This window comes from Ambystoma mexicanum, chromosome 9 (genome assembly GCF_040938575.1).
Source record: "Ambystoma mexicanum isolate Mex_15411 chromosome 9, UKY_AmexF1_1, whole genome shotgun sequence".
Taxonomy (NCBI): Eukaryota; Metazoa; Chordata; class Amphibia; order Caudata; family Ambystomatidae; genus Ambystoma; species Ambystoma mexicanum.
Window position 1 is genome coordinate 267,958,276 of NC_090931.1, and position 14,195 is coordinate 267,972,470.

Sequence of the window (14,195 nt, forward strand, 5' to 3'; positions counted from 1 at the left end):
AAAGAGAAAATGGATTGTTCTGTAGAGACTGATAAACGACGTTCTTGAGAATGATTGGACAGGGGCTACGGACAGCAGGGGTGTATTGGCCATACTCCATGAATATGCTTGGACCAGTAGGGCACGTAGTACCATAGGAAGAAGCTACTATTCTTACTGTCCAATGGCAAGAAGTAAACCCGTATCTGTGTAGGTACATGAATAACTAAGTGAACAGAATGGTTTCCAGTTAAAAACACATTTTTACCTGCATATAAACTACTGCCATTGGGAATTGGGCTTACATTTTTATTCCCTAAAAAAACATTTAAATCCCACATTTTTAAAAAAAGAGGGAGTGAAATGCTTCCAAATCTTATCTGGAGCACTAGACAGCAGTGTAGCATTATTAAGTGGTAGATTAACTGTGTTTTGGGGATTGTGTATAGCAGGTCAGAAAATGTGCCCTCGGCACTGGTAATGGGCTCTTAGCGAGTAGGAACTGGTGTGCTGTGAGCAAGTGGAGAACTGGAGACAAGGGACATTTTAAGTCTAGCTAATAGATTACATGAGTTTTACTGTATAAAGTAGGATTAGGGCACGACACGAAACCATTTAAAGAATGATGGGTCATATATAATGGGCACAAAATTATAATTGCCACCTCAGTCAACTTAAATTTGCATCATGCTATGCTCTAGTTCCTCATTCTCAGAAGGCGGCTCCTGCCTACTGTGTAATGATGATACCCAGGAGCTGCATTTTGCTTCCGCTCCTTAATTCTTCATTTCATTGGTGCGATAGACCATTCTTAATTAGGGAAAAAATATGAAATGAGATCAATTTAATAAAAAAGCTCTGTCCTCAACTAACTCACTCCAGAGTTGAATGATCTGTTACTTACGCTGCCTAGACCAACTCTCTCAACAAAAGACAGCATGGCAGTTATCCCGCTGTTATGTGTTAGGAACCTTCTGTGTACTTAAACATTACATTCATTTATTTGATTTCTAAATTCACAACATGTTCATATTATAGTGCATTATGTAATCAGTCTGATGTTGAATCCCATCTCACCATAAAGAAAGGTACACCAACAAGTGAAACAGCTACGGGCATAATAGTATTCCAATTCTGAATGAATGAATATATAGATTTCGTATTAGCAACAGTAATCCAGAAACCTTCAAACAAAAATAGGATACATTACAATCTGGGTGAAATACATCAGAATAAAAACAAAATTGTAGAAGATACTAAATTACTGATTGCTATTTTAGGATGTATCATGGAGAATACAGTTGGGTTCTTCTATTCCAGGACTTTTGCAGATAGCTTGTAAGTTTAAAAGCACTATTGGCAACAGGAGGACACAATAATATCATAAAAGCAGGTTTCATGTGATTAAAGCCAAAGCTTCCAAGTAACGATAGCCAGTAAGGTTTCTGCAGGTTCATTATACAATGGACAGAATAAAACTAAGTGGGCTAAAGATTCTGCCTGACCACACAAACAAACAATCATCATTTACGTACTTTGTTCCTGACCAATGGCAACATATAGCTTTTAGCTGCAGCCTATTTAGTCTAGCTCATGACAGGAGAGCACAGATGAAAAAACGTGTTCACTAAATCAAGATGTATAGACCTCCCTCTTAATGGTGAAAGAGGAAGATACCGTTTTACAGTTGATTTTGCAATATTCGCAACCTCCCTCGCACTATTCCACAGATTTAGGAGTCTCTCTTTTAAGTTCCTTTTCGGGCATATCAGTAATACATGGTGGGTTGGAAAAACCATGTTCCAAACCCACAGAGCCGCACGTTTTTTAAATATAAAATAACCAATCAACTTTATAGAGATTATCTAGGGACAACAAGTGGCTAATTAGAACCTTGGTTAAATTATCTTTCTTGCTCTTCCACAGAGAAAGCCGAATAAAGAACAGGTTTGAGCTTCATGGTGTCAGCGGTATAAAAGGAGACCTATTTCAAGAGGAGTGTTGAAAGATGCTATGGTCGGAGGTACTCACAAAAGACAGGAAACAAACGTTCGTTCTCCTCTGCTTGAAGTCCCCCCCCACATTGCCCAAAGTTTGCTAGCATAGACACCTTTAGCCACACTCTTACCCATACCAGCAGTTAGGATACGGCTAACAAACATTTTGCAGCGATTTGGCTAATCTAAAAATAATACCAGAAGATGGTTTAATTTTACGCCTTCTGACTCTTAGATTGTCATTGTAATTTAGCCTACTGCTGAACGTTATTCTAAGGTACTCAAAACATTGGTGAACCTTAAGTCTGAGCTCATCAAGGAAGATTGTAGGTTCACAGAGAGCTTGTTTGGTGAAACACATATAGCAATTGTCAGAGTTAACCTTCAGTCCCCTAAGGGTCATAAACCTGGCATACCCCTCTACAAGACACTGAAGGAACCTCTGGTTATTGGCCAGCTGAGCCGCATCATCGGCATAAATCACAACCTTATTGTCAACAACATTCAGCAATGAAAAATCTAATCTGCTTCCAGTTTATTCAAAAATGAATCAATTTGTCAATCTTCAGTGAAATACCGATGTTGAATGTCCCTATGGGGATAGAACAGGCCTTTCAGACAACAGCAGATGCTCCCAAATATACATGGTCTGTAATTTTGGGAGGATGATGCATTGCTTTGGGATAAAGCCAAACTTTGATGTAGATAACTGAAATAGTTGTATTCTTAGCTAAGTTATGGCTTGCATTTCCATCTTTCACATTTGTTAATGCAACTGGTCAGTGTCCAAGCTCTACAAATGTCATGTGAACCCGGAGTAATAGTTGTGGCTTACCTGAAAGAATGTATACAACAAAAAGCCTCAACACATATACAATAAGAATATAAAACCATGCATTTATCTTCCCAGGGCAAATCAGAAGTGTTTTGAAACTTCTAGACTAGTCTGATCAGAGAAAACTATATAAAAAGGACATTCCACAGTCTATGCTATTTACTTACTAAAATAAATGTGTTAAACACACACACTATAGAGGTGTGTGTGTATATATATATATATATATACACACACACACACACACACACACACACACACACATATAAAGTAAAAAAAGTGTTAGCAAATAATATATATTCCTTTATGGCCAAAGAAAGTTTTTTTCTTCTTACAAGGTTACAATCACACAAGTTACAATTGAACAACAAGTGAAGATGCAGGAAGTACAATGTGAGATACCGAGAGTGAATTTGACTGGGGCGTGCAATATACATTAATTGATGGATTGATTATTGGGTAATCCAAAAAAAGAAAGTCTCTCTTCTCAATCAGCCAGCAAGAGTAAAATATCAAAGACAAACGCTGATTATAGAATTTTACAATGATGATCCTAGAACCTCGACTGTAGCACACGAACCTCTTAGATACAAGGAGTTTGTAAGACAAATGCCAATCATGGAAACAGGACAAACTCCAATTGACAGTTCAGCTTCGTTAAACCAAACATTAAAATGGCAGTCAAGTATCAGACATGGAAAGGAAGATCAGCAGAAAAGAAAGACGCAGGTAAAAAGAGCGTCCAAAAAGAGCGTCCAAAATACCAAACAGTTTGCAGAAAACAAGGAAATAAATAAATAAAACGCATCAATGGAGCATCCCATCTATCAGAAACACTGTTGCAATCACACAATCGACCATTGCTCTAGCCATGCTCCTTTTCGTTTTGACCAAATGTTAATTTCAAAAACCTGCTCCTAAAACAACGGTAGCAAGGTGTTTCAGAAATAACTGAAAAAATGTTTGCAATGTATAAATGAGTAGTGTTCATTTATTTGACTTCAGAACTATGAAACTTTAAGCTCACAAACGGAATGTTTTTCCAGTGGTGCTTGAGTACATTTTTCTGAAAATAGTGGTCTGTGCCAAGGTGTGAAAAAAAAATTTTTTTAAAAAAATAATCACATAATTCAGAAGCATTTTTTAAATTTAACAACTCAGATTTATCATCTGAAGCGGACATATTCGATATACCAATCTAATTAAAGAATAGCCACCATATTACCGGACCTATTCCAGTAGGAAAGGCATTGCTTATTGGCCTGGAGTTCAATGTTAGTCCGATATTTCTATACAGATTTTTTTTTAAATTAAATTTATAGAGCACTTTAAGCCAAAGAGCTTTACATAGCAACAACAAGAATACATTAGAATAAAATGGAAGCATAATTGTAAACATAAGACGAACCATCAAAAACAATGGGCCTCATTACGAGTCAGGTGGAATGGGTTAACGGGTGCCGCTAATGTACCAGGCGTCGTTACCGGGTCCCGTGAGGGGACCAGGGAGCTAACAACAGGCCGGTCGTAACCCCCTAAGGGGGCCCAAATGGGAATGGGGAAGGTTCGGGCCCGGGTTCCCTGAAGGAGGAATTACCGGGCCCTCCAAACTCGGAATGGCCCGGTAATTCCCCATTCAGGGAACCCGGACACGGTTTTGGTGGCAGCCATGCCGCCAATAGCGGCATAACTACCCCCCATAGCCGTAATGAGGCCCAATAAGTAGAACAATTTGCCTAGGACTGTAAAGAAAAGCAGATCAGAGGGAGAGTAAGAGGGAAGTAATGAGGTTAACAGGACGGGGATGGAAAAGATGAGATTTCAAGGAAGAACAGAAGGAGGGGTATGAGGAAATTGAGCGGATAGAGAAGAGGAGAGTAGAGCAGTAGAAAAGTCGAGAGAAGATGAGGGAAGAGGTTGAGTTTAGTGGCATGGAAGGTGAGGGAGGAACGGAATTTTACAAACATTGAAAGGTGGTAGCGACAGGCACAGGAGGTAAGAGAAATATGGTGGGAGAAGGAGAGGGAGGAGTCGAATTGGAGGCCTAGATTGCGACCATGGTCAGAGATGCGTAGGTTAGAAGGGGGAAAGAGAATAAAAGGAGGGGGAGAAGGAGGGGAAATCAAGACAGATCAAGACAGCTGCAGTACTCTTGACAAGCCCATTGCCCTTTTCCAGTATAAGGTCGTCAAACGTCACATGTTCAGGTACCATACTGGGATATCATAGGTTAGCAGACACACAACTGTTGCTTTCTATATTCTTAACAAGTGAACTGTGCAACACACATGTTGGTGATATGAATGTACAAATGCTTGGACAGATTTCTGGCTTTTATTTGTGTGGAAATATGGGGATCCCTTTTGGTAAGCTATTAAACTAAAGGACTAGGTAAGTGTATTATTATACAATGTCAATAGGGAATTCTGCCAATTGTCATCTAAAAGTGCATTTATGTCTACCAAAGATCAAATCTTGTTTTTTTACGATGTTCAGTTCTAAACAATTAGATGTCACGTGGGTCATCAAAGCATTTCATTTTATTTGAAGACCTGCGAGTGTTAAATGTAGCAAGACGGTTCCTTAGCAAACATAAGGACCCCTACAGGATGTGTAATTTGCAAGGGGAAAAGGCTTTATTGGGGCAAAGACATCCAGAAGATCTCCGGTAAAGAGGTTAAACAAAAAGGTGAGGCAAAATGCACCCCAATGACACCTGGTTTTGGCTAAAAACCTTTCGTAAGTGCCCCACTTTAAAATTGTCCTTAGTCTTGTGGAATATCTAATAAACAATTGGATATCTAATAAACAATTCATTGTAGAAGAATATCTCACAATGTTTTTGTTCCTTGATAAATCATGATCCACAGATTTGAAAGCCATAAAACATGCACTTATTCAAGTAGGTGCTCATTTCTCTTACTTCCAAGAAATATGTGATAGAACCAAGCATTGGCCCCCATTGCAGACCGCCTGCCTCCCATATCTATATCGTCCTAGAAAATGTGGAATTAATATTTTCCACTCCACCCATTCCTCTAGACACAAAAGTAGTTTTTCAAGCAATGTACTACTTGTTCCCAATTGGATGGATGGGGTGTTTATATCAACAGAGTAACCACCTCTCGGCATGATTCAGGTATAATTCTAGTTGACCATATCCAATTAAATATACTGTTCTGACTTAATGTCCTGGAACATGCTGCTGTTCACAAAAGGGGCACCTAGATGTACTTCTACGCATATCCTGCTAGCTGACTGTCATGACGCATCTGTAGGGTTTACAACCAAAAGACACAGTAATCCAAAGTATCACTGCTAGTTTTAAGCTGTTCCGGCATGCTCTCTTAATATATTATTGCCATCACGTAGGCAAAAAAAAAAAAAAAACATAGAAAAGACTGGTGGAATGTTATGTTAACATGCTTTTATATCACGCCGAAACACCACGGTATTAGTTTCAGAGTGCCTAGTTTTATCATTGGATTGGAATACTGTGTCCTTGCCAGAGATATCTAAATCTTATTGTGCTGGAGGTAAGAAACCTGGTCTTACATAAACGTCTTAAAAACACCCGCTCACTACAAAATATTTCACTTTAGTTTCAAACACAAAACCGCAGGCCAACTGGGAGTGCTGATATTCAAGCAATTCTAAATATAGTACCAAGTTACCTATGCATTACGCAACTTAATCCTCTGTTCTTATGCCAACAATGTTTAATTACAGTATTTTAGATGTTCAAGAATATTAACAGTTTCAAAATGATCATCAGTGAAAATCTTTAGAAATCATTATTATGTAATGTAACATCCATTTCAAGAGACATGCCTTTATCTATGGACCTTTCATTATTACGGCTTTTGAAGTTGTAATGCTGCAAAAAGAAGCAGAAATGGCGTGCACCTTTGCCATTTCATTCATCATGTTTTTGTTATCGGTCATAAAACATTGTGTATGTTTCACTAGCTAATGTTAATCACTTGGCACAAGAGCAGAAATCAACTGATGTAGCATAAACGGATAGGGAGCTTTTCTTGTTGCAGTCAGACCAATAGTAACATTTCATACATTTGCTAATTGAACAACTGTTTGTCAAAGGTCACCCACTTGTACTTCACTAGAGTTACAAAGCCATTCTGGGCAAAGCAAAACCACAACAATATTTCTCATTGCAAAGTTACAAATGAATGCCATTTTCCTAAGTAAGACTGCTCAAGATGTAAATTTGAGGTGTGTATTAAACCATATTTGGGTTGAGAAAGAGGGACAATGCAAACTGAACAGATCTAGGCACTTATTTGGATGGAGACCTTGTGAATGTTATCAGAAACCTCAACAGAAGTACGAAGCACTGAAAGACATTGAGCCACAAACCAAGCTCAACTAATTCAAATGTCTAGATGAATCCGTTCAGATCGTCTGAATGCCATAGATGTAGGGACACAGAAGCTTAATTTCTACATATGGTGTGGCAATGCCCACGTTTTCAACAATTTTGGGATGCAGAAGTGTCTAAAGTACGGGGCATTTTGGATTGAGCCATTAATGTACCTCTTGGACAGTTGACTAGACGAAAAGTGATTAAAACCTTAAATAAAATGGTAGACCTGGAAATGATACCAGACAAGAGACGCATAGCCATTTCGTAGTATGGTCAGACAGGAACAAGGATTCCGGTTTGCTCTACAGACTTGGTGAAATGGGAACAAACAGAATTGTCAACACTAATCAGGTAGAAAGCTATGTATCCTGAAACGACTGGTCTAGCCCACTTTCGCCACATACAATTCCCAGACAGGCCACTTCCGCCGAACAACAGCCTGTCGGGGGAACAACGCATGCGCTCACAGCGCATCCATGAAGTGGGGCAGGCGTGAGCGGTGAGGTATGGTGGTGGTTTGGAGAGTGGTAGGGTTATCTGCATGTATGTGTGTGTGTGTGGGGATGCATGTGTGAATGTGTATGAATGTATACCATGTTGGGAAAGGGAGGGTGGGGACCCCGGGGGTGTCCCCCGTGGAACATACGACATGGTGTGACGAGGGGGGGGTGGAAAAAGGGGGTTGCAGGGGCATCTCCCGCATTGGGAGATAACATGGAAGAGGGTGCTGAGAGAGAATGAAGTTTCCCCGCAGTGTCAAAACCAGACTCGGCAAGACAAGTTTCGGCAAAAATCAGCCAGTGGGGAAACATCAAAGAACAGTTCCAAATAGGTCTGAATGGGCAATATTGCTGAATTGATTGCTATATCCCTCAGAGGTAAGACCTGGATAAGAAGAGAGATAGCACATTGCTTGATGTTATAGATTAAAACGCTGTCGATTAATGGGTATTTGGACTATGCTAGATGTAAGGTAGCTGTAGCATTCTTGACCTTGTGCATAGTTTGGGGGGGGGGATAGTTTGAGCTGAATTGGGAGGGACGTTTTGTATTTTATTCCTTCCCGTTTGGTTCTTGCATGTTTTTTTTTCCTCTTACCATCTCCTGACATGCACAGAGTGGACATGTTATTGGATGTGATACATGCTTATGTCCGTTTATGTTTAAAACTAATAAAGACATTTAAAAAAAATAAAGATTTTGAAAACTAGTCCGAATTTCTTCAGCCTTGGTGGTAGGTCAATATATTTTACAACAAGCGTACTGGTACGTCTCAGCTTTCTGAAAATAAAGTGATGAAGGTGCATTCTATGAAAATATGCAATAAACATCAATGACTGACCATTTGCCTCTAAAGATATTGAGTCTCTTGTATAGGTAAATCAATGTGTGACAGTGCCAGTTATGTGCTGGAGTAGTTACATTGTCGCATTTCCAGAGCCTACTTAAATTTAGCGAGAGAATGTTCAATCCAGTGATTGAAAAACATAAATCATATGCCAGGTAATAAATGTTCTGATAAAGATAATCTTTATTTTAACCTGCAGAATGAAGATAAGCCATGATTGTTATTTTACCACATATTGGAGATTGTAAACACTGATGTCACAAATTATCCCTGGCAAAAAAATATAAAATAAACCATTCCCACAAATACAATTTTGAGCGTGTGTTTGAGGCAGGCATATCCAGAATCGGGTGTAAGTAAGGAGGTGAGAATCAGGGATGCTTATGGGCGCCTCCTAATTTGCTCGAGTGAATTTCTGGAGGATCAGGCCCATCAATAAACACACTTAGGAAAGATTATGTCAATCCCACATTGACTCCTTAATGTACATAAGAGACTGCCCATAACCTCCACACCTTATAGTGAAACCATGTTTGATCCACCTAAATAAAACCAGCAAATTAAATGTAGCTTGAGCCCCATGAAACGTTGCTCAAGGGAAATTAATGTATTTCCTTAAGGAGGAGGTGAAGAAGGGGGAAGGATTCAGTTTTGCCCATAGTAGTATTAGCAAATGATGACCATATTAACACTTATAACACTTATTTTTATTTACAAACACTGAAACAAGATAAAATGGTTTCAAATTAACCACCATAGAAACTACAAGACAGGAAATTCACACTCCATGCCGAGAGATTAAATCCCACTTGCCTGACTGACCAAGTCAGTAAAAACCTCAATCTTTAAAACTGACAACGTATGGCAAGCACAGTGCTTTAATTTACATTAATGGTTTCTGCAAAGGTTGTGATTAGCCGTAACATATTTGGGGCCTCATTATAGGTCCACCAGTTCAGTATTTAAGTGCCACAATTAATAATTACCGGCACTTAAGCGGACCGGCCGACTGCAGGTTTGCCGGTGGAACACCTGTGTTACCTCCAGCTAAGAACCAGAGATAAGGCAAGCGCTGTACCGGCAAAAGATGCCATTGGTAATGACTGCAAATCCCCTCGTGGAGTCCTATGGGACTCTATGAATGGGGATGAGCACCATCACACTGGCATTCGTAATGCAGCGGTAATGATGCCGGAAACGATAGTTCGGCAACCTTACAATGTGGCCCATAGTGCCATGAAAGGCTACTTTTCAAAGGTCAATATAGAGGAGGAGTTCCTAAAGTACTAACAAAACAATACACTGGGATATTTGCTTTATAAAAAGGGACAGTCGCTGTTTGGAGAATGAAAAGGGACTCACTAGAGAAGAGACACACATTTAACAAATACAATCCTTTAATTAAACTCACCTTTGAGCACTCCATCAGTGCGAGGAATTTGGGCACACGAGTTCATAAAATGAAATGGACATTAAAGAACAGACCTTCACAAAAAAAAAAAACACTGATAAACGTAGATAGAAAAACAACTTCCATCTCAGCCACACAAAGAAATGGTAATCTACATGGAGGATTTCAGATCCTACAGACGCTGCACCAAAATGACATGAACACTTAAATATCTTTAGCAGGAAAAATACATTAAAAAAAGGCAACACGAAAGAATAATTCATGGTTTGAAATGTTGGTCATATCCACTCAACATCAGTGCAGCAGTCTTTTTACAACAATACTAGCAATCCCAAGTAAAAACAATAGGATTTAAAGGAAAATATCTGTTCTTGATTTGTAGAAGAAAACAGTTTGTAGGTTGTGTGTGATGCAAGGTTCCTAAATTCCACAAAACGTCCTACATTAATGTGGTCGGAAACTGCTTTTATAATTTACTTCCATTCCATAGGGTTTATGTTTACAAAGGGCATTTCAATGTTTTCAACAAGAAAGGGAAGATAAGCAAAGAGTTTTTCACTCAAAGGGTAGTCACCAAAGGGAATATCTTCTGAGAAGATGCATCAATAAAAAACACAAAATTAATTTGGGAAGGAAGACACTGGGAACCAAATAACCGAATAAACAAAAAGAAGATTCAAGGCGATGCTGAGTCAGAGTACCAGGAAAAGAGACAAATTGCCAGATTGGGTTGGAGGTTTTTATAAAGCCATGATGGGTCTGTGTGTCTCAAGAATTTGAAGCAAACTGCTCTTGGCATCAAAAGATTAACTTTACTTTCAAACAGCACGTCCACACCACCCCACTCCAACCCCCACATATATCTATGCACGTGGTTGATTCGACCAAAAAGTGGTCGACCAAACTACAGGCTTTCAAAAGCAAGTCTATGTGATAACGGGATACCGTGGTGGAGAATACAATGGTGTAACACAACGGTGAAAAACTGAAGCAGTGCATTTATTGTCACTCAAGTACTGACATTATAAACTATCCCTCTACAAGAAGGGATTGAGCTAAAACAAATGTGTTTAAAATATTGCTTTTAAATGTATTTTTGATTGGCTAGTCAACTTAATGTACTGTGAAATAAGGCATATATCATGAGTGCACAGAAAGTTATCCACCCAAAATACAATTATACTTGTTTACATTTGAGGTTTTGACTCGGGGAGCAAATCTATTTGTATGGATGGTGAGGTTACATAATGTCGACCCTGCTGGTCCATGTAAGAAACTAGGATGGAACTGGACAGGTATATTCCTTACTTCGAAAAACATCCTTTAGATTAAGCTCTGCAGAAGTCTACCTTTCCTTTCAAACTAATACCTCATACGAGCCCAAACATACTGAGCACAGATCGGTAATACTTTTGATGGAAATGTTTTGTGTTCTTTTTTAGATACCCTGGGTTAAGACTGGTGTAGAAAGAAACTCATTCATCAAGTACCTGCTGGTCAGAGGCTTTATTAATAAAGCAGAGATGTGAATTTCATAGGAAGCCCAGGATGTTGTATTTGTTAAGGTTACCATATTGTATGCAGCTGGAAGGTGGTGGTAGGAGATGGGAGTTTTTCCAGATAAAGATGTTTAGGGTTAATGGAGGATATTGTTAATGACCTGTTACAGCATTGCAAACTTTTGTTTCAATATTATTATACAACACAAAGCTAAGATTTGATAAATTTTATAGTTTCAAGAAAAAGATTCCTGTGTCATTGTATATCCACATTTCATTGTTCCAAATATAAACCGTTTTGGCATTAGAAAACGCAAGTAATCTAACTTGGTGGTCTCTCAGTAATTTTTGGGCCATTTGACTTAGGAAATATTCTGATTGATAAGCCATTAAAATATGTCATTATAACCAGATACAATACTAGGCAATGGAAGGATAAACTTCGTCCCTTCGGACAGGAATGGCACAATGAACTGAAGACCTGTTATAGGGTATCGAAGACACAATTAAAAAAATCCAATTGTTTACGGGGAAATAAGGCTCGTTGTGTGTCTGGTGTACCATTTTCTCCTTTTTTATTAATATCATGCAGATCAAACCTATTGGTGAAGGAAATGATTTCGAAGCATGGCACAATACTAATGACTTTCAATTCATGAATTCCTGTCTTAAATAACTTCTCATAGCAAACTACTAATACTTTTTGATTTGTATTGTTGAATAAACATGTGACTTAGTGATGTGTCACTATGTTCTCCTTTTGCTTGTTCCTAGCATTGCGACTTGCTGAAAGTAAAAAATTCTGTGTGTGTGTGTGTGTGTGTGTGTGTGTGTGCGCGTTAGTTGCCTCTGCTATCAATTTAATGGAAAGGGTTACAGATGTCTGAGGCTTGACAGGCCGGTACAGGTTTTGGTCAGCTTTTTTGTCTAAAATGTGTGCACCTGTTTTACTTACATACTTAAATGATTGTTGTTACTTGCAACACAGTCAATTTTATTGCTGTTCTGTAGCATGAATTTGACTTGGGCATTTTAGGGTGCTGCAGACATAATAAGTCAAACACTATAGATTTTAACAGTGCGTGTTTAACTTTCTAAATGTATTGCTTGCCAGAGAACATAGTCGTGTCGGTATCCATGAACTCTTCCCACGCCCACTACAAGGGCAATTCAACACTACTCGTAAACACACGCCCATCATCGAAGGGGAAAGGCGGTGGTGAGAATTAAATTGATATATTTCAGATCATCAAAATAGTATTCATGTACCTGCTTTACACACTTGAAGAATTAAACTGTGACAGACTGGTGTTTCAACGTGGAGAGTAGTTATGTTCCATCGCTCCTCATCTCCTCCCCGCCCCCTATAAGTCTCTAAATATGTGTCTCCCCAAAAGAGACCCCCTCTACCACAACCCAAAAACAGGGTCATATATAGGAATCTTGTAAAACTAGACTTTATCAAAGGATGCCATAATACTATTGGTGTGCAAAGCGGCAACCCTCAATAAAGTGCACAGTTGGTCACATAACCCCTTCCCTGAGCTCGAGGACGATGACACTGCCCTATTTGTTTCAGCACTGCCCCGGACACCCCATAGGTGTGCACATGACTGTAGGCGTAGGTCAAGAAACCTGCACCAGCCCCCGAGCGCCCACCCTCCTTTCTCCCTCCACCGGGACCAGAGAAAGGATCGCAAGCAACCTCAATCACAAGCCCGGTGCTCTAGCAGGCCTTGCAATCCATTCTCAAGGGACCAGCCTTCGTTATGCATGTACGTACCGTCAGTCTGAGGGGTCCCGGTCGACTCCGCCATGTCTCTTCTGGGGGTCCAGTGCTCAGATCCCGGCTGCAGCAATGAAGAGGGAGAATCCGCTGGACCAGCTGCGGCCAGCGATGGGCAGTGGCCACCTCCTGCCCATCCTGTCAATGAGAAATGAAAAGTGCGCAGGCGCCTCTACTACGAAGGGGGGCGTGAGGGGCGACCAACGTCAAACTCCTGCTGACAGCGCGAAAGAGCGAATGCGCAGGCGCCGAGGAAAGGGGGCGTGTCAACCATGACAGGAAGAAATGACTGAAGCCAACCACAGAGGTCTAGTAAAGAACTAGAAGGACAACATCCCATCAGAAACTGTGCTAATCCTGGAAGCCATGGCGGTGGATAAAACCACCATAGAATCCTTCACCATCCTAAAAAGCCACCAGCATTTGCACCCACAGATGGTCCCCCTTTATGCTACTACGAACTGTAATAGCAAGAGAAGAGGCGAGACAAACGTTATATTTCGTTTGATGTGTCAGTTATGCACGTCAAAAGCATTTGCTTGTCTGCATGTCATGTTTTATGTTGAAAAATCCTTTACAACTTCACTGTGTTTTAAAATATCTGCCACTGCTATTATTTGTTTGTTTATTTCTAATGCGCAGCAAACCCAGAGGTAACATGGCGCAGCAATACGAAGATGCAAAGCTTACAAAGATTACAAATAGTTGTTGTTGTTGTTGTTCACAATACAACAGCATTTACAGGTAACATTACAAAGGCATTGTCAAGATATAGGTATAAATGTTCAGATTATATACAGTTAAATTCCATCTTTCACTTCCAGTGCTGTATTCACTTGTATTTTAAATAGCAGATATATAAATATAGTGTTGTGACAGCACATTTTCTGCTGTGTCACAGTGTTACAGGTGGGCTTGCAATGACATTTGAAGAGAAATGTTCTTTGTAGGCAACA

At 39.7% G+C, this 14,195-nt stretch overlaps 1 protein-coding gene across 3 annotated transcripts in view; it reads right to left on the reverse strand.

The window, feature by feature from the left end:
* Positions 1 to 13,474, reverse strand: part of RABEP1 (rabaptin, RAB GTPase binding effector protein 1) — a 1,480,178-nt gene extending 1,466,704 nt beyond the window's left edge. For 2 of the 3 annotated variants that reach the window (XM_069614604.1, XM_069614605.1), the window contains exon 1: positions 13,237 to 13,411. In XM_069614604.1, coding sequence (XP_069470705.1) covers positions 13,237 to 13,270 — 34 coding nt within the window. In that variant the 5' untranslated portion in view covers positions 13,271 to 13,411. Of the gene's footprint in view, positions 1 to 13,236 lie in introns of all 3 variants that reach the window. The other variant, XM_069614603.1, reaches the window with a different exon arrangement.
* Positions 13,475 to 14,195: the final 721 nt, after the last annotated feature.